The following is a 26505-nucleotide window of genomic DNA, read 5'->3' as shown; positions in this document are numbered from 1 at the left end:
ATGTATCATGGGGATCTAACTCATTCTCCCAAGAAAGGGTGGTGAAGCACCCTCACTGACCAAGCACAGGGAGGAGCCCAGAACTGCTGGATTCTCCCCATCCCAACTCACTTCACAGCAACCAGCTCCCTCTCTTCCTACCTTGGCTGTTACTGGCTACTTTCCCTCCCTGTCCCATGAGTCTAGGTGCCTTGAATTCCTGTGTGGAGATCAGAGCAGGAAGTAGAGGGTTCTGCCAGGCAATTTATTCTGAGTGACACTGTCCCTCTCTCCTCCTTAAGTCCCCATGTATTGACCTTTATCCTGTTTCTTCTTGTCCTTCTGCTGGAGCTTGGGGATGGCTTCCACCAAAGGCAGGATCTCAGATGGGGTTCCTAGAAAGACAGAAGCATGAATGCTTTATATTCCACGGAGCTCTTAAGGATTGAAGAGTCCATTTGGATATTCAGCACAAGATGGCTCAGGTCTGTTCTGTCTCTGCACTTCTGTCCTCCTACCCAGCACGTGCACCCCCATAACTATTGCCCCTGTTCTACTCTGCTCATGCCTCTCTGTCCAGAGCTGGCCTGCTTTATCCTTGTCCCGCTACATTTCCCACACCCTCATTCTCCCTGCTCATCTGCTGTGCTCCTGAACCCTTATGTTTCCATGAACTCCAGCCTAGTTAATCCCATCCCCTCTGCAGCTGTCAGCTTTGATCTTCCATGATCTGTTTGCCTCTAAACTCATACAGTATTACTGTCAGGGTGAGGGACTGAGTCCTGAGACCTGAAGCCTGGTCTGCAGCCAGAAACACAAGCAACAAAAGGCATGATGCTATACCTATATTGACTATTCTGCCATGGTCCATCAGCAATAAGGTGTCAGCCTTCTTCAAAAACTCGGTCCGATGGGTGCAAAGGATCCTGGTCTTGTGCTTGAGAATCCCTAGAATGCATTTCTGCATAAGGTGATTGGCTACATCAGCATCAACTGCTGCCAGCGGATCATCGAGGAGATAGATTTCCTTCCCCTGAGCAAGTGGAAGAAGAGACAGTGATACAGCCCCCAGCTCCTTCTGTTCCAGCTCTATGTCATTAGATGCCACTGAAAAGAAGGATGCATTTGGCTTGGGGCAGTTCCTAACTCCTGGAGTCTCAACCTCGATCAGTTGAAGGTGCTTCTGGACCACCAACTGTTGTGAGCGTCTAGTCCTGGCTTTGCACTTGAAGGTTGTGTATGCCACAACTGGCCTCCTGTACCTTTACCTGGTAAACAGCTCTAGCCAGGGCAATACGAGCCTTCTGTCCCCCGCTGAGGGTCACACCATTCTCACCCACCTCTGTCTGGTCTCCTGCTGGTAAGATCTGAAAGTGAAACACACAAGAGCATCCATTAAAAAGTTGCTTCACAGATGCAGCGTGATTGGGGTGGACAGCGGGGGAACGTTCAGAATCAGGATTCCTGGGTCTGATGCCTGCCTCTGGTACGAACTCACTAAGACACCTCAGGCAATACCCAGTGGTCTGGCTTGATAGGAAGAGATGCCAAATACCCCTAGCTCAAACTGAGCTCCCAGCACTTTGCATCTCAAAAAATCAAGCTGTCAGTCCCGGTGTGCCTCTGCTTTCCTGACTACAAAACAGGAGCAGGAGTCCTTTCCTCCCTCCCTGGTACAGCAGGAAGATTTGCTGGCCAGTGTACCCAGCATGCTTGGAGCCTGCAATGCAGTGTTTACTGACTGGAGGAAACAAACTCAAGCCATCTACTTGGCCCCACCATGGGGACAGGCTCTCTGCTCCGGCAGTTTCAGCTCTCAGCTGGCTCTGGCTATTGGGAAAATAAATACTTAATGCACAGGACTCATAGGCAGCCCCAATAACCTCTCTTTGTCTTGGGATCCAAAGCTCCCACTCCTCAGGAGACATCTTAAAGAAAACAGTTAGAAGCACTGCCCCGTCAGCTCTCCCCAGTTCCAAGAGGGGAGAGCCTCAGTCTACTAGGAAGCAGCACTAACAGAAAAGCAGCACCTGGGCTGTGTGAAAGACAGGGCTCATATGGTTTAGGAAGGATGAAGAGGCAGGGGAAATGCAAAATAGGAACTGCTTTTCTTCTGTGCTGTCCTGAATTGGCAGAGGTTTAGGCTCAGACCCAGGGCAAGGCCTGTGAGAGCTGGCAGACCTTGTCCCAGGGCACTCACATTCAGGTCATCGGAAAGTGCACAGGCCTCTAGCACCTCCTGGTAGTGCCTGGCATTGTACTCCTTCCCAAAGAGGATGTTCTCACGGACAGTGCAAAACTGAATCCAGGGCTCCTGTGCGGCCAGGCCGAATCCTTGCTCCAGATTCCAGACATACACGTGTCCACCCAGCCTGCAAATGACGTGCAGACCAGGGGGAGAAAAGAAAAGGTGAAATTTCCTCAGGAGAGTGTGCCTGGGAAGTGGGACAAACCTCTTAGGTATCCCTCAGAACAGGGCTGCTGTAAGGGCTGGGGAGGGAGTGGGGGCAAGAGGTTTTTGGCAACTTACTTGATGAGTTCTCCGGTAATTGCTGCCAGCAGAGAGCTCTTTCCGCAGCCGACCTTTCCAACAACGCCAACAAGCTCCCCCTACCGGGGAAATGAGCAGATTCATTACATTAAAGCTTGGATCTCCTGTGATGGCTCCCCATACCATATACCCTGCTCCCCACCCCCACCTTTCTCACTGCCAGGTCCTGAACAAAGAGTTGCAGAGTCCCTCTGGATGGATGCTGCTCAGCACTCTCCTTCCCAGCTGACAACCAGGAGAAGGTAGAGTCATGCATTTCCAGTGCAGAGGATGGGAATGAGGGACCATCTGCAAAGGAAAAGCTGCCCAGTTACTGCATTAACCTCACAGTAGGAAGCAACATGGAGCTGGGCTCAGCATCCCATCCAGCACTGTGCTCCCTGGAAAGCCAGCCCAGTCTTAGATGCAGAACACGTGATCAGCCCCACACCTGAATGGAGAAGACCCATTTCTGATGCACTCCACTCAGCTGCAAGAGGCCACAGCATGACACTGACACGTCCCTGTTGCAGCCTCCCCTCAGCCACCTTCACTCTTCTGTCCTTCACCTACCACTGTGTCTCTGTGGAAAGCTCATGCAAACCCTCCTGGAGTCACTCCCAGAACTGCTAGCTTCCTTTGGTATGAAGATGCCAGAGAACAGCAGGGAGCTGGCAACAGGGTGAGGGAGAGGAAGAAGGGTGTACAGGGAGGGGAGCAGAGAACTATCGTCCTCCATGCCACTTTATCAACCAAAGGCAACATGGCTGGCAGCTTCAGTATCAGGGGAGATTTTGGAGAAATGAGTGAGGAATGATAGGCATGCTCAACCTCTGGCCTGTGGACCAGAGCTGGCCCACAGCACTGTATCATCTGGCCCACAAGGCTCCTCAGAGGGCTAGTAATTTGGTAATGGAAGAGCAGTGGCACCACTACTCAGTTGCTAAATCTCTGGACCTGGAGAGAGCCCCAGGCCCAGCACACTGGATCCAGTGCCTGATTCCAATGCAGAGGCCCGGTTGGGGGTAGCACCAGGCTCCAGGGCCCAATTCCAGAGAAGATGGAAGGGGGAAGTGCCAGGCCCCCAGGACTTACCCAGTCTACAAATGGGTCCCACACCATGCATCTGGCCTGGGGAGCCAAAAGGTTGAGCACCACTGACTTAAGGTATCTGGTGCGGTACAGAAGAATCCTGTGGTCAGCCCTTCTACAGGGGATGAAGTGTGTGCTCACCCTCATTTCTGTCCCCACATCAGTTTGACCAAAGGGTCATAGCTCAGTGCTCTTGGGAGTTCAGAGGTGACCAGAATTTCCCTAAATGTTCACTTTGGTGAGTAGAGCCCTGCTCCCCTCAGACTGAGGCCCTGTGCACCAAAGCCAGCTGCACTGCTCAGGGTTCTCCACTCTTTTCCAACTCCCTGCGGCAGGATTCACCCAAAAGCTAGTAGTGCCTGTTTTGCCTGGGTCCCAGCCCACAGCCATATACCCAGGGAGTAATAGGCCTCCAAGTCCTGGTCCGAGAGCTCCAAGAAGCGCTGGATTCGATCCAGGGACACTTTGGCTTCCAAGATTCCATTCAGCACCCATGGGAAGTTATTGAGGGGGAGAATAAGCATCCCGACAAGTGCTAAGGCTGTGAACACCTGTGTGAGAGAGGACAAGGAACCAGGTGGGAGTGACGCTTTAGCATGCCATGTACCCAGAAGAATTTCCCAAAGAGCTGCAATAGGGACCAGAACATACCCTTGCAGGTTTGTGATATCACCCTCAGAGGGTGAAAGGTATCACCCTCTGTTGCCAGGGTAGCCATGGCTGCACCCCACATGATGGGCTCAGCTGTATTCGCAGGGGAGATCTCCCCTCAACTCCACAGGTGGGAGGGGTAGAAGTGCTGCACTGTCACACAGTTACCTGCTGAAAGTGGTTCTGAAAAACCATTCTGGCCACAGCAGTCCAAGCTGAGCACTGATGCTGCTCAGGGTCTCCCCCATTATTACCTTGGTGGCAGTAAGCTGGTGCCCGAGCAGAACATAGGTGATGAAGATGACAATGGAGACAACCACTGGGAGTGCAGCCCACAGGTACACACACACAGCATCCAGGTACTTGATAGCTCGCAGCTTCTGTAGCTCCTTGGCCCGGCAAAAGTTCACACGGGCACCAAAATGCCGCTCCCAAGTGTAGAACTTGATCACTCGCATGCCACACAGGAATTCTGTCATCAGCTGCAGTAGAAGAGGAGCAAACAGCGTGGTCTGAACTTGGTCTGCTCTATGTCACACTGACACTAGCCATGCCGAGCTGAGAGAGAGAAGCCAAGACTTGGCCTTTGCTCTTACTAAGAGTTATGATGGAGAAACAAGGAGCTGCTTATCAGCAACTAAGATGCATCTACAATGGTCAGGAGCTCTGGCCCTTCTCTATTGGTATCACCTCACCTATTCAGCTCATCTCACCCAAGTGAAAGTCTAAATCTCATGCTCAATATTTCAAGCCCAAGGGAAACCAAACTAGCTCTTCCTAAAGGAAGAAGCTCATCCAACAGACTGGTCCTAAGTTACTTGGAGAAGAACCAGGGGAAGGCAGGAGAGGAAGATGCAACCATTTTAAGGTAGAAAGACTTACTACAAATCAGCTGCATAACTGTTTTATCTGTCCACTCCTATCTTGGGGTAAGTGGAAGTTAAAAGCAAAAGGGTGAATTACCACAGTTTAGATTTACTTACTGTATGACAGAAACAGACAACAGTTACAGATTCACTAATGAGCCTTAAGTCCCCATAGTATAATTGTTCATCTGTCCAGCCCCTAAATGAAGCTTTTTGGGGGGGTGCCTATGGTGAGAATGCCTACAGATGCTCAGTGTGTGTGGGACTAAGACTTACATTTCTGTGCTTCTGAAATGTCTGGAAAATGGGTAAGAGGAGAGGCTGCTAAGAGTCATGTCCCCACTGGAAAAGCCAGGTTCAAACAGCCTAAAACTCCATCATTCAGGATATCACCTCTTTGAAGGGGAGCTTTTAAGGTAAGTTTTTTCTTTAATTAAGAGTAACTAACCTAGGTACCTGCTGAAAGTGGTAACCTAGATATTTAGCAGAAGTAGCTGAAACTCAACAGTGAGACCAATACTTAAGTCCTTTTTTTAAGTAGTAGCTGTAATTAGGGCAGAGTATGACTAAACAGAAATTCAACCTGTAAATTCAAAGTTTCTAGTCTAAGGGGACCCATAAATCAAAACCTTCTTAAAAGAAGAAACTCAGTTTTAACACTTCTAAAAATATGCAGGTAGAAGTCTAGTGACAAGCTGCAGTCTACCCAGTTTATTGCACCAGGTGTAGAATGTATGATTACCTGCCCCAGGGGCAGCTTTCATATGTGTACATCTGATGCAAAGAACTCCTGGCTCTGAGAGACCAAGTACATTTTTGCAGGGTTAAGATGGCAGAACTGAAGCAGCTATAGGAGGCAGAGAGGCTCACAGATGAGGCTTTCAGGGACACTGAAGAGCAGTACTACCTCCACAGTAGCAACTCCTATGCTGCTAAGGAGGATGAGAGCCTCAGGGATGGAGGACATCGAGCCTAGAAGGAAGTAAACTAGATGGGACCCACCTTCCACCTGATGTTACAGCATCCTCTTGCAACAAGGATACAGTACTCCTCCAAGGGAGGGAACCCTAAAGAATAGGAGGCAGGTGGTGGTTGTGGGCAATTCGATTATTAGAGACATGGATAGCTGGGTCTGTGACATCTGAGAGGATTGCAGGGTGACTTGCCTGCCCAGATGCAAAGGTAGCAGACCACCGAGATGTGTAGATAGGCTGTTAGGAAGGGCTGGGAAGGACCTGGAGGTTGTGGTCCATGGGGGTACCAGACACATAGATAAGGATAGCAAGGAGGTCCTAGAAGCTAGATTTAGGCTGCTAGGGAGGAGGCTGAAGTCCAGGATTTCTACGGTAGCACAAGCCAGGTAGACAGGCAAAGCTTCAGAGTCTTAATGCATGGCTGAGATGAGGGTGTATGGAGGAAGAGTTTAGGTTTAATAGGAACTGGAGGACCTTTTGGAACAGGAAAGAGCCTGTACAGAGGGATGGTTTCCACCTGAACCAAAACGGTACCAAAATGCTGGCACATAATATTAAAAAAGTGGTAGACCAGCTTTTAAACTAAAAACGGATAAAGCTGACAGTTGCAGAACAGCACACAGTTCGGATGGGGATAAGAAACAGGGTGAAGGCAAAGAACAAGCAAAATACCTTTAGTAAATAAAAGGTCACATAGAAGTAACCAACTAGGCAACAATAAAGTGTATACCTGCTTTTATACTAATGCTAGAAGTCTAAGATCAAAAGGCGGGGGAACTTGAATACAGCAAATGGTGATATTGATGTAACAGGTGTCTCTGAAACACAGTGGAACAAGGAAAATCAATGGGATGCTGTAATACCAGAATCCAAGTTATACTGAGTAGGTTGTACTGGTGGGGGAGTGGCACTGGTGGAGGAGTGGCATCAAAGATTATTGAATCAAATACGTTAGATTTTTCAACTGATAAGAGAGGTTCCATAGAATCTTGTGGATGAAAATCCCAGGTTTCAATAGAAAAAAAAGGCACATCTAGGGATATACCATTGACCCCACCCAGCTAGGACAGCAGCAGAGAACTAGAAATGCTAATGGAGTTGAGAGAGGCTGTGGCAGCAGAAAACATAATAATGAGGGCCTTCAACTATCCACAAATAGACTGGGTCAATCTAACATCAGGTCAGGATGTACAGACCACATTTCTTGACTTTATAAAAGACTGCTTCCTGGAGCAGTTACTCTTGGAATCTGCAAGAGGAAAGGCATTCTTGACCTAATCCAAAGCAGTATACAGGATTTGGTGCAAAGGGTAACTGTTACTGAGCCACTTGGCAATAATGGCCACAATACAGTGGTTTCTTCAACATCCATGTAGGAAGGGAGACAAGAAACTCTACCAGGGTATCCTTTAACTTTAAAAAGGGAGACAACACCAAAAGGAGGAAGTTAAAAGGGGGCCCTAAAGCAGTAAGGAACTTTCAGGCAGCATAGGAACTACTTAAGAACATCATACTGGAGGCACAAAGAAAATGCATACCGCAAATCAAAAAAAAAAAAGGAAAATGGACCAAAACAAAGCCAGTACACTTTAATGGCAGAATTGCAGAGGCAGGCAGCAGAAAAAAAGGCTTTTTTCAAAATGTGGAAGTCAAATCCTAAATGAAGAAAATAAAAAGAGAACATAAACACTGACAAAGCAAATGTAAAACTGTAATAAGACAAGCTAATAGACTTGCTAGAGACACAAAAGGGAACAATAAAAATGTCTTTAAGTAAATTAGAAGCTGAAGGCCTGCCAGGGAGTCAGCTAAGCCTTTGGATGACCAGGGGGTAAAAGGGGCATTAAAGGATGACAGGGCCATTAGCCAAGAAACTAAATGCATTCTTTGCACCTGTCCTCACTGTGGAAGATGTTAGAAAAATTCCATCACCAGTTCCACTCCTCTCTAGGGACAAGTCAGTGGCGCTGACCCAAACTGAGGTTTCAATAGATGAGGTCACGGAGAAAATTTATAAACTAAACAGTGGTAAATCACCAGGACTTGATCACATTCACCCTAGGGTCCTAAAGGAGTTCAGATCAGAATCTGCAGATCTCCTAACTGTAGTATGCAACCTATCACTAAAAATAGCCTCGGTACCAGAAGACTGGAGGGCTGCCAGTGTGACTCCCATATTTAAAAAAGGCTCTAAAGGGGATTCAGAGAACTATAGGCCAGTGAATCTAATTTCTGTTCCTGGAAAACTGGTGGAAACAATAATAAAGAAAAGGATTATTCAGCCAGTAGATGAACATGACTTGCTGGGGAGGAATCAACATGGCTTTGTCAAAGGGATATTGTGCTTCACCAACCTACTTGAATTCTTTGAGAGTGCCAATAAGCAGGTGGATCAGGCCAATCCAGTTGATGCTGTATATTTGGACTGCCAGAAAAGCCTTTGATACAATCCAACATCAAAAGTTCTTAACTAAGTTAGACAGTAATAGGATTGCAGGAAACATTCACTTGTGGATTAGAAATTGGCTCCAAGATAGAAAGCAAAGACTGAGTGTAAATGGTCAGTTTTTAGGATGGAAAAAAGTAAACAGAAGGGTCCCCCACGGATTTGTGTTGGGGCCAGTGCTGTTTAACATATTCATAAATGATCTGGAAAATGATCTAGCAAGGTGGTCAAATTTGCCGATGACACAAAATTATTCAAAGAAGTAAAAACCAAGGTGGACTGTGAGAAACTACAGAAGGTTCTGTCATGATTGAGCAAATGGGCAACTAAGTGGCAGATACAATTCAGTGTAGGTAAGTGTACAATTATGCACCTGGGCAAAAATAACCCGAGCTATACCTACACCATGATGGGCTTTGCCTTAGCTGATACCACATAGGAAAGAGATCTAGGAGTCATTGCGGACAGTTTGCTAAAAACATCAGCTCCGCGATCAGTAGCCGTCAAAAAGGCAAACAAAATATTAGGAATTATTAAGACAGGAACTGTAAACAAAAAAAGGATTTATGCCCCTTTATGAATCCATGGTACATCTACACCTTGAATACTGTGCCCAGTTCTGTACCCCACACCTCAAAAAGGATATAGAAGAACTAGAGAGGATATGGAGAAGGACAACAAGGATGATTAGCAGTATGGAGGGCATGAGTGACTGGTGCCATTTGAGTCGGGCAGGGGGGATGCGCCCCCCTCCCTCCCCCTGACACCAGCTACAGGGGGGCAGGGGGGTGTCCCCCAGCTGCTAATCTCACTGACCGGGGGGTGGTCCCCTGGTGGCTGATCACACTAACTGGAGTGGGGGGGACCATGACTGATCTCACTTGCCAAAAAGCAGTGCGGCCGCTTTTGCTGGAGGCCCCACTCTGCAGCTGGCACCCACAGGGGGGCACCAGTGCTCCTGCCTGTCCCCTGCCCATCGCCTAAACAGGGAGCATGGCTTAACAGGGGTGCTCCAGAGCTCTCAGGGGGTGCACATTGATGGAGGGGCTTCCATATGAGGAGAGACTCAAGAGGCCAGGCCTATTCAGTTTAGAAAGTCATGCCAGGGGGTGGAGGGGAACACATGATAAGGGCTTACAAAATACTACATGGCGAAGAGAAGGTAAATAGGGATTCATTATTTATTCTCTCTCACAATACAAGAACTAAGGGCCACAATATGAAACTAGTAGTTAGTAAGTTTAAAGCTAAAAAAAGCAGTTCTTTTTTACACAGTGTGTAATTAATGTCTGGAACCTATTGTCACCAGGTGTTAGGGAAGCTGACAGTTTAGCTAGATGCAAAAAAGGACTGGATAAATTCTTGGAGGAAAGGTGCATCAGTAGCTATTGAGTATGGAAGTTAGGGATCTAGCCTCTGAATAAGAGCTTCCTAGACCTTAAATGCTGGAGGCTGCAAGTATGAAAGGAACAGTGAAAAAATTTAGTTCACACCCTGTTCACTCCCCCAGTTTAGCATCCACTCTCTGCCAATATGTGACACAGGATAATGGGCAAGATGAACCTACGGTCTCACCCAGTACATAGCAATTCTTCTCTTCTGCCAATTGAGCAGCACAGGCTGAAATGGCAGAGGATGGGGAGGGTGAATGAAGTGGCCAAATCAGAGGTACAAAACCAGCAATAAAGCATGGAAACATCCCCTAGAAACCAGTGGCCTGCAGACGGTCCTAGATTTAGAAGACACCATTTAGAATATGTGATAGCAGCAGCTCTGAGGAAACAGACTGGGGGTTCAGAGGTCCTTCTACTCTCAATAAAGGAAACCCCAGGGGTGACTGGATACACTACAGAGGCCACAATAACATTGGACAACAATTGCACTCTTGGTAGAATCAAAAGGACACAGCATCTCACCACCCGACACTTCCCATCAAGGCTGCTGGGTTCCAAGGTGGATCCAAACAGCTGGAGCTACCAGAGTGACTGAAAGATACTGTGGCAATGAACCCAGAGCCACATGCTGCCCCCTTACCTTGACTCGTGTGTCTTTGTGTGTCAGCATCTCCTTGTTGTTCTCCATGATGCGGTTTGCTATGACCTTGTTGATGGGCACGAGCAACAGGGCCAGGGCCAGGCCTCCCAGGAAAGCTACACCCACCTGCTGGTAGAGGAGGTAGAGAGTGATGGCAAACTGGAAAGGGAGGCTCCACACCTCGTGGAAACTGATGCAGAAGTTGATGAGCCGATCAGTGTCTGTGCTCATGAAGTTGACGATCTCCCCCATGGTGAATCTAGCCAGGCTGGTGCTGCTGACCCTGAGGGCCTTGCGGTATATGGCAGAGATGACTGCTGTGCGCACCATCAACATCACCTTGTTCACCTCATAGCTGAACTGGTTCCGTAAGAGAGCACCCAGAAAGGAGCCAGCAAAGAGACCCATGGCATACAGTACCCCATGGCTCAGGGGCTCCTGGCGTGACTCCATGAAATTAACCAGCAGGTTCAAAAGCAGAGGACCTGAGAAACCCAACAGGCTGCCAACCAGCTTCAGGAGCCCAAGGGAGTAGTATCGGAGCCCAAAAGCTGCATGCAGCACTGAGAGGAGTCTCACAGCCTTCTGAGTGCTGTGTGAGCTTCCAGGAGCATTAAGGGAATCTCTGCTTGCATCACCTTTAGAAACCATTGGGCTAGTGGGAGATACTATCTCTTCCTCCTCTTGCCTGAGAGCTGCTTTTTCCTGCCAGCAGGAGTAGAAATGGTCACGGACCCTGGCAGCCTGGAGTCGTCGAGGTAGAAGGTAGACATCTTGTGGCCGATTCAGCTTCCACTGATAGCCGCGCTGCATAAGAGGATTTGTCCAAGTATAGAAGAAGCGTGAGAGCCAGCTCTCGCCATCCTCTGCCACTCCCTGCCAGTCAGGTGCCAGGATCCCTGACTCTGAGAAGGGAGGGTCATGCTGCCAGGGGTCATTGATGGAACAAAATTCTTGCCTGCTGGCAACAGGAGTGATGTACCCAATCACATAAATAAGCAGACAGGCCAGCTGTAGGCAGAGGATGGAAAGTCTAAAAATGAGAGCAGGATGGTTATGGAACCAGACCATCTCATGCTGGCAGTGCCAAACCAGTGTGATGACAAAGCCAGGGATGGGTAAGAGAGTAAGGAGTGCCATGGCTGCAGGGCCACGGGAAAAGCTGTAAACGGACCTGTAAAGCATGAGAAGTGCCAAGCTGTGAGTGAGCCATGCCAACAAGGCAATGCCACTTGTCAGCACTTCCAGGTACAAAGGGCCCAGCTGCTGCTGAGACATGACTGCTGGGATTATGTCAAGGATAGGCAGGCCAGCGAGTATGAAGGAGGCAGCAATTCTGCATGTCCAGCCAGGTCTGTGAGGAGCCCCAGGACCAGGAGATCTAGAGAAGAAAACATTGGAGAAAGCTTTACAGTGGAACAAACAACCATCCCCTTACCTGGGACTCAATCCTCTGCTTCCTTCCTTTTTCTTCCACTGCTTCCTTCCATATCTATCCACTCTCAGTCCATACCCCTTGGGGTGATGCCAGGCTCTCTATTCCATTCCCCAGCTTCAGAGCATTTAGAAACGTAGGGGCTGCCATAATGGATGATGTGTCCATATAATCTGACATTTTTGTCAGTACCTGACAACTCAGAAAAGTACAAGAAAGCCCATAGTAGAAGCCAACTTGAATCACCTTCCAATAAGGGAGTTCCCTCCTAACCTGAGGCAGTTTGTGGTAGGATCAGGCACTGGTGCATGAGAAGTAAAATCTGTTCTAGAATATATTATTATCCTCTCTATTGTAACTCTGGATGGCTACAATCTCCATACTATGGGGTACCAATCCTTTCTTGGCTTCTGCTAAGCTCTTGGCATCTGTGGTATCTTGTAGTAGCAAGTTCCACCAGCTAAGTGTACATCAGGCAATAAAACATTTCCTTTTCATTTATATGTCTGCTGCCTTTCAGTTTCATTGAAGTGTGTTCTTTGTGGACTGAAGGAACAGGAAAAGTCAATATGAGAGAGAAACTCTTCTTAGTTTCTCTCCACCAATTATTACTTTGTATATCTCTCTCATACATCTCTTACTTCAGGCTCATATCCTCTCTAGCCTAACCAATTCCAGTCTTTTCAACTTCATCCATATAAAAGTTTTGTTCAGGTCCCTGCTCATTCTTATTACCCCAGCCACTTCTGCAAGAGCCTTCTTGAGAGCGAGTGACCAGAGTTACAGTGCTCCAGAGGAGAATATACCATTAATAAAACTGTTTTTTTTCTTTCCCATACACTGGGCGGGTATTTTCATTTAGTAGTCAACAGCAGTGACCCAGGCTTGCTCCTCAGTAGTTATAGTTAATGTAGACTCCAGCTGTGTGTCAGACTTTCCCTTTTTTAAAACAATACAAATTAAGAAGCTGCAGAGAGGCTGCAGTTTGGATATGAACCAATGAAGGAGACACACAATAGCCCTCCACAATTACTGAAAGGAAGATGAAGAACTGTTTAGGGCAGCTGTGTCAAAGATCTGGTCTGCAAGCTGCATCCAGCCCATGGAACCACATCATCTGGCCCCTGATGCTGGTCCCATGCATGGCCAGTCCAGGACCCACCCATATGCTGGATCCAGTGCCCACAGTGCCTGGTTCAATCAGTCTGGGCTCTGTACTGCAAGCAATATCCACCTTGGCCAGAGTGGGTGCCAAGTCCAGTGCAATCCTGGACTAGCTGGAAAAAGCACCATGGGCACTGAATCCAGCATATGGTGGGAAGTGGGTCCTTGGGCCTAATTTGGCATGAGGGACCAGCCCTGCACCATTCATCTGACTTAGGAACTAGTTCTGTACTCCACAGGGCCAAATGGGTTTGACACTCCTGATTTAGCTGATATGTAAAGTTATAACTGGGAGGGAGGAAGGGGAAAAAACCCTACCATCCTTTATGAACTTTTCTCCGTGCTCCTTTACTATAAATGACAGAAAGGCAGAGGGCTCTGTACCTTGATGTGCCCACATAGCATGCACTGACTAATGCAAGCATCACGTGAGGAACAGCATTCAAAGTCAGCTGGTTAAAGCAATGGCCAACATTGCCATGTATCCAGACAGGAAGGGGATCTTCTGGGCTAGTACCACACAGACCAGACACTATGTTCTCCATCCTCTGCAACAGCCAGGAACACCTAGGAGAGAAGAGAAGAAAGAAAAGGAGTCAGATCTGCAAATAGGTCAGTCACAGGACAAATGAAGGATAGGTGGGAACAGAAAGGAACATCAGACTGGAAGGGGACCTCTGGGTCACTGAGTCCAATCCCTACTGTTGTAGGCAACTATACTCCACAATCCCTTTCATTAACTAATCAAGCTCCTTTGTTAAACTAGTTAAGTTTTCCCCCAGTGCTCTTCTGGGAAGGCTGTTCCAGAATCACAGGGCTTTAGAAACCTTTTGATTTCCAGCCTTAAATTGCTCATGGCTTATTTATACTTAAGTCATTTAATAATATTACTCACATATTAACAATACACACCTCACTTTTCTGCAGGTCACTTAATATAGATTTCAAAGCATTTTATAAACACGTATTAATTACATCTTTCAGACTTTTCTTCATTTCATAAGGTAGGCAAGTCACACATGGAATTTGCTGTACTATGTGGCCACCTGTGACAGACAAACTGTTCTTTAACAATGCACGACAATCACATGCAACACTTTAGAATGGGAAGTGGAAGAAAAACCTGTGCCAAGCCAGAAGTGCAACTTATGCTTGGTTTTAAAAATGTTTTTTATATGTTTTATATTAGCAATCCAGGTCTTCTCCAGCTGGGCATCCTCCCCATCAGCTGGAGAAATAGTATGTGATAACATTACTGAATTAAATGAGAAGCTACAGTCCTTGAGTGGAGAAAGGAATATTTGGTAACTAGTGTTTAAAATGTGCCCCCCAACCACTTATGAAAATCCCCAGGCTCATGAACAGCATGGGGAAAGGACACTTTTGTTAAGGAATAGATGTCCCCCGCCATCCCCCTCCCCTTCTAATATGGTGGCTCCCAACAAGCTGAGTTTAGGCCTGGGCCAAGCAAAACAATGCCAGTCTGGACTCGAGATGCCTGAGACAGAGGTGGTTACCTGCCATAGCCTAAAGCCAGGCAGAAATCAGGGTTAGACAGGGGTTGATGCAGGAGGTGTGCACTTGTGCACTTGCACCCCCTTTGATTCCCGCTCTACCCAAAGTTTAAAACCAACCGCCTGGCAGCGGCAGCAGCACTTCTAGTCAGGCAGTGCTGAGGGAATCACTTGACTTCATGGCTCATTAAAGTTTAACTGGTTCCCTTCTAAACTCTTAATTCCTCTGGTGTTAATGGCCCCCTCTCTCCTTTTTAATGGTCTGGATGTTCCACCCATCAAGCTCACCTTTCTTCTGCCATACTGTCTGTTTGCTGCTCCTGGTCCCAAGCTCCTATTTCACAGCCCTGCAGACTGTTTTTAACTCATTCTGAGGAAGTCAGATCAAAGCAAAACCCATCCTTAAACTGAACAAGGCAGCCCGAGGCCCCTTGCATAGTAGTAAAGCTTCTAGTTTCTTTTTCAGCTGAAGAAAAACACGTTGTGCTAGAGGTGATGATGCCTTGCAACACCTGCCCCTCCCCACCCCTGGGTCCACCTAGGGCAGCGGTTCCCAATCTGTGGTATGCGTACCACCAGTGATACTCTGACAGCCTGTCAATGGTATGCCTTAACAGATTTATTATAATTACTTTATATGACATTTATTATATTTTTATTATATTTATTTTATAAGTTTATTACAATTACTTTATATGACATTATAATTACTTTATATGACAAAAATTTGCTGGTGGTACTTAAGGTTGTATTGTTTACATTGGTGGTGTCCAATCTATCAGCATTTGGGAACCACTGGCCTAGGGGGTTAGATGTGCACCTGGCAGACTAACCTCACTGGAAATGGACCGCAGGAGCTCGTTTGCTTGGTCACACTGCCTTGAGCAGGAGGCTGGACTAGATGGCCTTGTGAGGCTAGCCTTGTAGCCCTCCTTTCCTCTGATCTTATGACCCCAGCCAGGCCACAAGAGGACTCAGGCTATGTGTCTTAGTCTGCAAGGTGCACATCTGCCCTGACCCCTAGGATGAGAAGTGGCTCCCACCCTCCTCCCCCTTGTTTCTAGGGTTGCCAACTCTGTTTGAATCTATTCTGTCGGATTTCCAGAACACCAATGTGCCCACAACACACAACACGAATGCATCCGTGCGCTTGCGTATATCAGTTATGGATTACGGTGAGTAAACTTTATGTCAGGAAGGCAAATGCAGTTACTATGACATTTAAAAAACCCACTGGACCACTGTATAAATCAGATTTGACATATAATACTTATTTCAATGAATATTCTGTCATTTATCTTCCCCGTGACTCTCAGCAGTCTCCTGGAGATTTCCATCTCATTCCTGGAGACTCCAGGGCAATCCTGGAGGGCTGGCAACCCTACTTGTTTCTGAAAGCAACCCCGGGGCACCCAGCCCAGTCACAAGCACACCCTGGGGAGGTGGTGGGGGCAGATCCCACCCCTGCTGCCTGGACGGCTTCTTGCTCTGCAGTGGGCTGGGGAAGCAGAGCTGTCCTGTGCCCAGCTGGGCTGGGGGTGATGCTGTCCCGCCCGCAGCACAAGACGTGGGGCAGGACGAGGAGCACCGCACCGCAGGCAGGAGACCTTCAGTGACATCATCGCGATTGCCTTCCGCCCCCCTCGGGCGGCTTATGACCCTCGCCGCCTGCCGTACCTCGGATCGGCAGCCCCTCCGGCTCCGGGACGCGACCTACAGCACCGGCGGGGCCCCGCTTCCTGCCCGCCTGCGCCCCCTGCGGCCGGGAGGGCTCCCTGCGGGCTGGAGGCCGGGGTGGTGTGGGAGGGGCTGGCTGCGTCTGGGCAGGGCCTGTATGGGGGGGGGGCGGAGGGCACCGCATTGGCCCCACTGGGGTTGGTCCTGCCCCCGTCACCTCCCCCTGCCTTGCAACGAGCTGTGCGCGGCCTCAGTAACGCCTCGACCAGCTCCTCAATGTCAACCACATGTGGAAGCAGAATGCCTCCCCCCGCAAAAAAACCCCCCTCCCTTGCCCCATAATACGGGGCTAGGCCAGAGGCAGGGATTTGGTAGGGTGCTGTCTTTGACTGGAGCCAGGGCAGAGCTAGAGCGGCCTCAGAATGCCCAGCGCTCTTCCTTCCACGATGGGTGCCGGCCAATCCAAGGCTTGTGCTAGCAGTGGGAACCAAGCATTTAGCCCTGCAGGCCAAATGAGTGGCACGGGCTGGTCAACCAGTAGGATCATCTGGCCCCGTGTGCCAGGATCTGGCCCTGCCCTGTCTCAGTTGGGCCCTGTACCAGGATCAGCACTGTGCTGCCTGGATTGGCCCTGCGCCACCCTGATTGGCTCTGCATGCCCAACATAGCACAGAGGGCCCTGCTATCTGGCCCATGGGGCTTCCCACAGGTTTGGAAATTTGGCGGCAGGGGAACAGCGATTAACACTGCCACTGCTCCTTCACCACCACATTTTCAGACTCGTGGGAAATCCTGTGGCCCGGATGACATGGCTACATGGGTTGAGGATTGAGCACCCCTGTACCGCAGCATAAATAGCAGGAGGGAAGCACAGAGTGGCCAGGCTCCATGCCCGTAATTCCCCCCCTGCATAGTAGCCTGACCTAAAATATACAGTATGGGTCTGGGCAAGAAGCAAACCATTGTGCCTGAAAGCTTGTTTAACATCTCTTGTAACTATTCATTTGGTGCAATAAAAGATATCACAGAAAAACACTACCTTTGCCTCTGCAGGTACATTTTTTGGCCCATTACAGCTACAACAGCCCCCTGAGCCTACTAAAATGCCTGCTATGGGACAGGGAGATCCGGGTGATGGGGATCCTCTACCCTCCATAAATGCTGACCTCGTGAAGGAACATCTTCAGAAGCTGGATACCTTCAAGTCAGCCGGCCCTGACAATCTACACCCCAGGGTACTCAAGGAGCTGGCAAGCGTCATAGCCCAGCCCCGGCACGGATCTTTGAAAACTCCTGGCGCTCTGGTGTAGTGCCCGAAGACTGGAAGAAGGCCAATGTGGTGCCGATCTTCAAGAAAGGGAGGAGAGTGGATCCGGCTAACTACAGGCCCATTAGCCTGACTTCTATCCTGGGGAAGATCTTAGAAAAGTTTATTAAGGAGGCCATCCTTGATGGACTGGCCCAAGCTAACATCCTAAGGGATAGCCAGCACGGGTTTGTTGCGGGTAGGTCTTGTTTGACCAATCTCATTTCCTTCTATGACTGGGTGACCTATCACCTGGACGAGGGAGAAGAGATTGATGTCATATATCTTGACTTCAAAAAAGCTTTTGATCTGGTATCCCATGATCACCTCTTGGCCAAACTGGCCGGTTGTGGTCTTGGCTCCACCACGATCCGCTGGCTGGGAAATTGGCTCCGTGGTCGGACCCAGAGGGTTGTAATTGATGGCAGTCACTCATCATGGTGCCCTGTGACCAGTGGGGTCCCTCAAGGCTCTGTCCTGGGACCCATACTGTTCAACATCTTCATTAATGATGTGGACACTGGAGTCAGGAGTGGACTGGCCAAGTTCGCCGATGACACCAAACTTTGGGGCAAAGCATCCACGCCAGAAGATAGGCGGGTGATCCAGGCTGACCTGGACAAGTTCAGCAAATGGGCAGACGAGAACCTGATGGTGTTTAACACTGAAAAATTCTCCACCTTGGGAGGAAAAACCTGCAGCATCCTTATAGGCTCGGCAGTGCTACATTGGATAGCACTACAGAAGAAAGAGACTTGGGGGTCATCATTGACCACAAGATGAACATGAGCCTGCAGTGCGATGCTGCGGCTAATAAAGCGACCAAAACGCTGGCTTGCATCCATAGATGCTTCTTGAGCAAATCCCGGGACGTCATTCTCCCCTTGTACTCGGCCTTGGTGAGGCCGCAGCTGGAGTACTGCATCCAGTTTTGGGCTCCACAATTCAAAAAGGATGTGGAGAAGCTTGAGAGAGTCCAGAGGAGAGCCACGTGCATGATCAGAGGTCAGGAAAACAGACCTTAGGATGATAGGCTGAGAGACATGGGACTCTTTAGCCTGGAAAAGCGTAGGCTCAGGGGTGATCTGATGGCCACCTATAAGTTTATCAAGGGTGACCACCAGGATCTGGGAGAACGTCTGTTCACCAGAGCGCCCCAAGGGATGACGAGGTCGAACGGTCACAAACTCCTTCAAGACCGTTTCAGGCTGGACATAAGGAAGAATTTCTTTACTGTCCAAGCCCCCAAGGTCTGGAACAGTCTGCCAGCGGAGGTGGTTCAAGCACCTACATTGAACACCTTCAAGAGTAAATTGGATGCTTATCTTGCTGGGATCCTATGACCCCAGCTGACTTCCTGCCCTTTGGGCAGGGGGCTGGACTCGATGATCTCCCGAGGTCCCTTCCAGCCCTGATGTCTATGAAATCTATGAAAATGTTCAGCGAGCCATATGAAGGAACTGCAAATGTTAGAATTAAATCCTAATTAACTGACCAACAAAGAAAGATAGGGAGAAAGGACCTAAGAAATTTGGTTTTATATATACATACATTCCCAGATGTACAATCAATACAGTACAGATATAGTTTGCAATAAGCTGTGTGTGGCCACAGTGACCATCAAACTTTAACCATATGTAACCAGTATCAGGCCTCCCTAGCAGGCCCAAATATATACCCCATGAGTCATATATCTGGGAAAGATGTACATATATCTCCCTTTAAATAAATAAATAATAGAATAGAATAGAATAGAATAGAATAGAGCTTGTACGTCTGGGGAAGAGTAACACAGATGCTTAACGAGAGGGAGAAAGCTGGGAAGTAGGGACATCTGAAAGAGGTGTATGGATGACTGAACAAATGAAATATGGGTTGCCAGTGTGATATAGCAGCAAAGAAAGTTAATGTAAGTTTGAGCTGCATGCAGAAGCATCATTGTTTGTAGCAGATATATATGCCAGTCTTTCTCTAAATGGCTCCTTTATAACTACATCTGGAGTATTGTGTGAATTTCATTACAGAAAGATGACAAATTGGATGGAGTTTAGAGAAGTGCAACGAAAAGATTACAGAGCTGGTTGTGAAGAAAGGGTTAAAACATTAAGTCTGTGCAGTTCATTTAATTAATTAATTTTGCTATATGCATGAATGCCATGTGCCCCCAGAGGCTGGGGGGAACACGGCGAGCTCCCACAGGTGGTGGCAGCGCTGTTGACGGCAGGAGCATAGTAGCGTCAAGCAGGGAGTTCCCACAGGCTGCCGCAGTGCTGTTGGGGGCAGGGGGCAGGGGTGGTGAGCGTCGACCAGAGATTGGCGACCTCCCACAGACATTGCTGACAGTGCTGGCAGCACCTGTTTGCAGGGAGTGCACTGCCACGCTCAGGGGGTGCACCCCCTATGCGTTGCCAATGGCTATATAGATATTCCTATATAGTGCTTCTTATGCAGATGTAGCCATATAAGTCCAGAACAGACTATCATGATTTTCTGCATAATATAGCCCAACAAACTGTTCTCTGTGGGTGTGTCTACACATGCAATTAGTGCAAATGAATAAACTCTGGTGCAAATTTGAGCTGGAGTAAACTAATCCCGATGTCACCATCTACATGTGTGTTTAAATGCAGTAATTTACTTTGCCGTCAGTTAGTACCTGTCTACTATCTGAAGAGAAGAATAGAGGACTAACAGGAAGAGAGGACTCTTGGAAAGGGATGGCATCCACCTCGTGCAGAGAGCTATGTCCCTGTTCTTGGCCAGGATGGCAGATCTTCTAGATAGGGCTTTAAACTAAGATCACTGGGGGATCGGGAAACTCTAACTAGAGCACACCTGGGGACTGGCGTACAAGAAAGCTCCAATGTTGGGGACACTAGGATAACCACTTCTGAAAGAGCTGAGGGAATGGTTCTCCCACAGCTTGTCAGGAAATCAAGGTTGTCAATTGGAAGACTCAGGTGCCTATAAACTAATGCCAGGAGCATGGGGAACAAGCAGGAGGAGATAGCCCTCCTACTTTCCAGTGTGCATTACAATCTAGTAGGAATCACAGAGACCTGGTGGGATTCCTCACATGATTGGAACATAGCCATAGAAGGCTAACCTTACACAGAAGAGACCAAGCAGGGAAGAAAGGTGCGGGTGTAGCTCTCTATGTAAGGGAGGAGTACATCTCCTTGGAGGCTGACATCGGCTCCAAAGAAGAAGGCTCAAAACCCTCTGGGTCAAACTATGGGGAGGGGAAGGGCACCTAACACTACAGACCACCAACCAGAGGGAGGAGCCTCTTAAGAACTGGCAGAGGCCACGTACGCATAGGACACGGTCATCATGAGTGAGTTCAATTACACAGACATCGCTTAGAAGGAACACTCGACTACATCGGATCAGTCGCGTAACTTCCTGACCTGCATTGAATAGCTCTATCTGACTTAGGAAGTGCAAGGGCCAACAAGAGGTAATGCTCTCCTGGACTTGGTCTTGGCCAAAGGAGACAATCTGGTGAGCAACTTGTATATAGAGCATTGCCTGGGCGACAATGACCACAAGATCATCATGTTCACTGTCCAATGCAAGGCAGGCAAATCGACTAGCAGGGTTGAAGTTTTGGATGTCAAAAAAGTAAATTTCAACAGGCTCAGGGCAATAGTAGGGGAAGTGATGTGGGACCAGGGACCAAAGGTGAATGGAGTACATGAAGAGTCATTGTTCCTCAAGGACACAATCCTCGAAGCACAAAAGAAGACCATTCCTGTGCAGAAGAAAGGTAGCAGAAGGGCTGGCAAGCCCTCTTTTCTTAATAGGGATATCATGGTCCTCTTGAAAAAGAAGAAAGAGGCATACAGACAATGGAAGCTTGGGACAGTATATAAAAACGGGCCACACTTGTAGTGAGACGATTAGAAAAGCTAAGGCAGAGATTGAATTTCAGTTAGCAGCAGGTATCAAAGACAATAAGAAGTCCTTCTTTAATTATTTAGGGAACAAAAGGAAAACAAATGAAAGTGTGGGGCCACTGCTTAACACCTCAGGACAGCTGGTTACCGACACTCAGGAGAAAACTGAACTTCTGAATGACTACTTTACTTTGGTATTTCACCAGACCAAGGGGAATATCATGCGAGATAAGGTAGGCATGGTGGGATTGAGCACCTTCCTACTGTTGATGCTGAGCTGGTGCATGATCAGTTTGAAAAGTTAGATGTTTGTAAGTCAGCAGGACCAGATGAACTTCACCCAAGAGTGCTGAAGGAGCTGGCCAAGGTCATTGCGGGACCTCTGGCAAAATTCTTCCAAAACTTGTGGCACTTGGGGGAGGTCCCTGAAGACTGGAAGAGGGCCAATGTTGGGCCCATCTTCAAGAAGGGGAGGAAAGAGGACCTGGGCAAATTTAGGCCAATTAGCCTAACTTCAATCCCAGGGAAAATCCTGGACAAATTCATCGAGTCAACGTGCAATATGCTTGCAGAAGGTAGGATTCTGAATGACAGCCAGCATGGCTTCATCGCGGGCAGGTCTTGTCTTACCAACCTCATTTCCTTCTATGATTAGGTATTGTGCCACCTGGATAATAGAGAGAAGGTCAACATTATATACCTAGACTTGCAAAAGGCCTTTAACTTGGTATCCCATGATGCTCTTATGGGAAAATTAGAGGATTGTGGGTTTAACAGCTCAATGGTTAGGTGGGTAGGAAACTGGCTGTGAGGTAGAACCCAGAGAGTTCTTATGAATGGATCTGTGTTATCCTGGCGAGAAGTGGCCAATGGTGTCCCTCAGGGGTCTGTGCTAGGTCAGTGCTTTTCAGCATCTTTGTCAGTTATTTGGATGTGGGGGTGAAGAGCTCACTGGCCAAGTCTGTGGATGACACCAAGCTATGGGGGAGTGTGATCATGCTTGAAGATAGGCTCCAGATGCAGGCAGACCTGGACAGGCTGGAGAGTTGGGCAGGTTGGAACCAGATGAAGTTTAACACTGAGAAATGTAAAGTGCTCCATCTGGGGACAAATAATCCCCAACACACTTACAGGCATGGTGAAATCAATTTGACTAGCACCACAACTGAAAGGGACCTGGGAGTAATAATAGATTATAATGAACATGAGCCATCAGTGCGATGCTGTAGCCAGTAGGACAAACGATACTCTGGCACGCATCAACCAATGCATCTCAAGCAAAACCAAGGAAATGATTCTTCCACTTTACTTGGCATTAGTGAGGCCACAGCTGGAGTACTGCATTCAGTTCTGGGTGCTTCATTTCAACAAAGATGTGGAAAAGCTTGAGAGAGTCCAGAGAAGAGCCAACCATATGATCAGAGACTTGCAGGACAAGCCATATGAGGAAAGGCTGAGGGACTTGGAAATATGTCAAGGGCTTGGTGAACAACTGTTCACCAGAGCACCCTTGGGGAAAACCAGGAGTAATGGCCACAAACTCCTGGAAGACTGCTTCAGGCTCAACTCTAGGAAAAACTTCTTCGCAGTCAGGGTGTTCACCTGACCCCAGTTGTCTTTCCTGTCTAGTGCAAGGGGCTGAACCCAATGATCTTTTGAGGTCCCTTCCAGCCCCTTATAATCTATGAATCTATGACTATCTGACAGCACTGTAAATTAGTCTACACTGACACAACTGCTGTGCACGTCTTTACCTAGAGCAGTGTTTCCCAACCAGGGTGCTGCAGCAACTCCAGGGTACTGCCAGCTTGTTTGAAGGGTGCCACCAGGTGTAAAGAGATAAGCAGATAAATGCAAGCTCAGGCTTGTTCCTGCCTGGTCATCCCCCACCCTCACTGCCTGCCCCCTCTGGAAGGAAGGAAGCACCATAACATATAAATCAGTTTTTGAAACTGGGTGCCACTCAATTCACCAAAGTTATGCAGGGGTGCCTCAGATCCAATGTGGGGTGCCCCAAGTCCAAAAAAAGGTTGAGAATCCCTGGCCTACAGCATAGATAACCTGATATAGGCACCGTCAATGAATGCAAAGCACAGCTTTACCTATAAAAGCACAGGGTGTCAGCACATGAGCTCAGGCTCTGCTTTCCAGCTCAGACAGAGAAAACTGGGAGACACATGAGGATCTCCAGTTTACCACATCCAGCATGAGACAGCTGATGCAGCAGTCTGGAACAGAACAATAGGTGGATATAAAGAGATCCCCTTTCCCACCCAGTATAAAACACTAGCTGGTGGAGAATTGTAGTTTATAGTGCTGAGGCTCTGGATATCCCTCTTCCCCAAGTTCTCTTTCCATCCTTTCAAGGCCAGGCTATGTCCATCCCCTCCACTTCTGCACAAAGTAGTAATTCTGTCCTTGAATGTAAGCAGCTCCTTGCAGACAGCAACCTTTCCAACCCACATTCACTGCACAGAGTGAAGCATTCTCTGAGGTTGCAAGAATAAATTTCAATGTTATCAGTAGTGCTGAAGAAGCAACATTCCAGTAGTATTCCTGTCTGTGGAAACAAAGCAATCTGGCTGAGGGACTGAAAAACAGAAGAGATAGGAACAAAGGTTGGCAGGCCAGCATATCTTATTTTCGGTTCCTTGAAAGAGAGAAAGGGATCGCCGCTAAGAGCTGGCACTTACCAAAAGTCTCTCCAGGGGTTTCAGAGGGTGAGGAAGATCTGAGGACAACCCCAAGGCTGGTATCAACTGCCTCAGAAAGTCTGCTCTCTCTTCTTCGTCTCCCAGGTAAGCCTGTTTGGCACCTGGTAGAGCCCTGATGCACTTTGCACTTTGCTTCTCTTTTATCTTGTTTTGCCAAGCAGTCCAACATGAGAAGAAATCTGCTTTACGATCAAACTTTCTTTACGATCAAACTGTCTATATATGCTTTTGATCCTTGATCAGTTTATTTGTGAGTAAACTCAGTAACGCCAACTGTCACAAAACCATTGTGAGACTCTGGATTTCAAAGTAAAAATAACTCATAGTTTCATAGTTAGTAGGGTCAGAAGGGACCTGAGCAGATGATCAAGTCCAATTCCCTGCCATGGCAGGAAAGAGTACTGGGGTCAAACAACCCCAGCAAGGTGGTTGTCAAGCCTTGTCTTAAAGACCCCCAGGGCAGGAGCCAGCACCTCTTCGCTTGCAAGTTGGTTCCAGATCTTAGCCACCCTGACAGTGAAGTAGCGCCTCCTGATGTCTAGTCTGAATGTACCCTCTGCCAGATTGTGACTGTTATTTCTAGTCACTCCTGGTAGTGCTCGGGGGAACAGGGACTCCCCCAGTGCCTGCTGATCCCCTCTGTTTGTAACAGGCCACTAGATCTCCCCACAGCCTTCTTTTGTGGAGGCTGAACAGGTTCAGGTCCCGTAGCCTCTCCTTGTAGCGTCTTCCCTGCTGCCCCCTGATCATGTGAGTGGCCCTCCTCTGGACCCTCTCCATGTTGTCCACATCCCTCCTGAAGTGCGGCGCCCGGAACTGGACGCAGTACTCCAGCTGTGGCCTGACCAGTGCCGCATAGAGGGGGAGGATCACCTCCCTGGACCTGCTTGAGATGCATCTGTGGATGCATGACAAGGTGCGGTTGGCCTTCCTGACTGCCTCCCCACACTGCCGGCCCATGTTCATCGTGGAGTCAATGATGACTCCAAGATCCTTTTCCGCCTCTGCACTGCCGAGAAGGGAGTTCCCCAGCCTGTAGGTATGCTGCTGGTTCTTCCTCCCCTTGTGCATCACCTTGCACTTGTCAGTGTTGAAACCCATCCTATTCTCGTCTGCCCACCCCTGTAACCTGTCTAGGTCTGATTGTAGCCTATTCCTTCCTTCTAGCGTACCCACTTCCTCCCACATCTTAGTGTCATCAGCAAATTTGAACAGGGTGCTTTTTACCCCCTCGTCCAAGTAATTGATGAAGATGTTGAACAGTGTGGGCCCGAGGACCGAGCCCTGGGGGACCCCACTGCCCACATCCCTCCAGGTCAAAAATGATGCATCTACCACCACTCTCTGGGTGCGGCCCTCCAGCCAGTTGGTGACCCATTTGACTGTATGGGTGTCGATACCACAGTCCCCCAGTTTCTTAATGAGGACGGGGTGAGAGACAGTGTTGAAGGCCTTCTGAAAGTCCAGAAAGACTATGTCCACTGCTACCCCTGCATCTAAAGATTTGGTGACCTGGTCATACAAGGCCACCAGGTTGGTCTGACAGGACCTGCCGCTAATGAACCCGTGTTGGTTGCCCCTAAGCATAATCTCCCCTGCTGGCCCCACGTAGACATGTGCCAGGATAATTCTCTCAAAAAGCTTGCCCAGGATCGAGGTAAGACTAACTGCTCTATAGTTCCCTGGGTCCTCCTTCCTCCCCTTTTTGAAGATGGGAACCACATTGGCCCTCTTCCAGTCCTCTGGCACCACACCAGAGCACCACGAGTGCTCGTACAGCTGTGCCAGTGGTCCCGCAATGACCGCAGCTAATTCCCTCAGCACTCTGGGGTGGAGATCGTCCGGACCAGTTGATTTAAATGCATCCAGTCCCTCCAGAAGTTCCCTGAGTAGATCCTCACTGACCCTTGGCCTAGGTGCACCTCCCCTGGGGCCTGAGGGGGGGCCCAGTGGGGGGCTGATCTGGTCCCTGCTCAGGAAAATGGAGGCAAAGAAGTCGTTAAATAGGTTAGCTTTGTCGTCTGGTGTGACGACCAAATTTCCTAGCATGTCTTGCAGGGGCCCCACGTTACCCGGTACCTTCTTTTTGCCCCCTGTGTATTTAAAAAAGGACTTCTTGTTGTCCTTGATCCAGGAAGTTAGTCCCAGTTTCACCTCCACCTTGGCCTTCCTGACCGCCCCCCTGCATCGCCGAGCAACCGCAGTATAATCTTCCCTGGTGATG

At 48.6% G+C, this 26505-nt stretch overlaps 1 protein-coding gene across 4 annotated transcripts in view; it reads right to left on the bottom strand.

Moving 5' to 3' along the window:
- The window catches only part of ABCC10 (ATP binding cassette subfamily C member 10), a 52462-nt gene that overhangs the window by 10476 nt on the left and 15481 nt on the right, over positions 1 to 26505 (bottom strand). For 3 of the 4 annotated variants that reach the window (XM_090045835.1, XM_090045863.1, XM_090045852.1), the window contains exons 1-11: positions 16363 to 16454; positions 13556 to 13738; positions 10573 to 11953; positions 4507 to 4734; positions 3996 to 4152; positions 2679 to 2818; positions 2510 to 2589; positions 2180 to 2351; positions 1248 to 1346; positions 823 to 1012; positions 297 to 374 (exon numbers count right to left, since the gene is read on the bottom strand). In XM_090045835.1, coding sequence (XP_089901961.1) covers positions 297 to 374; positions 823 to 1012; positions 1248 to 1346; positions 2180 to 2351; positions 2510 to 2589; positions 2679 to 2818; positions 3996 to 4152; positions 4507 to 4734; positions 10573 to 11953; positions 13556 to 13716 — 2686 coding nt within the window. In that variant the 5' untranslated portion in view covers positions 13717 to 13738; positions 16363 to 16454. Of the gene's footprint in view, positions 1 to 296; positions 375 to 822; positions 1013 to 1247; positions 1347 to 2179; positions 2352 to 2509; positions 2590 to 2678; positions 2819 to 3995; positions 4153 to 4506; positions 4735 to 10572; positions 11954 to 13555; positions 13739 to 16362; positions 16455 to 26505 lie in introns of those variants that run through there. The other variant, XM_090045844.1, reaches the window with a different exon arrangement.

This window comes from Crocodylus siamensis, chromosome 1 (genome assembly GCF_052110815.1).
Source record: "Crocodylus siamensis isolate JL-2025a chromosome 1, ASM5211081v1, whole genome shotgun sequence".
Classification (NCBI taxonomy): Eukaryota; Metazoa; Chordata; order Crocodylia; family Crocodylidae; genus Crocodylus; species Crocodylus siamensis.
Note: the sequence above shows the minus strand (reverse complement) of the source record. Positions and strands in the feature narration are given on the sequence as shown.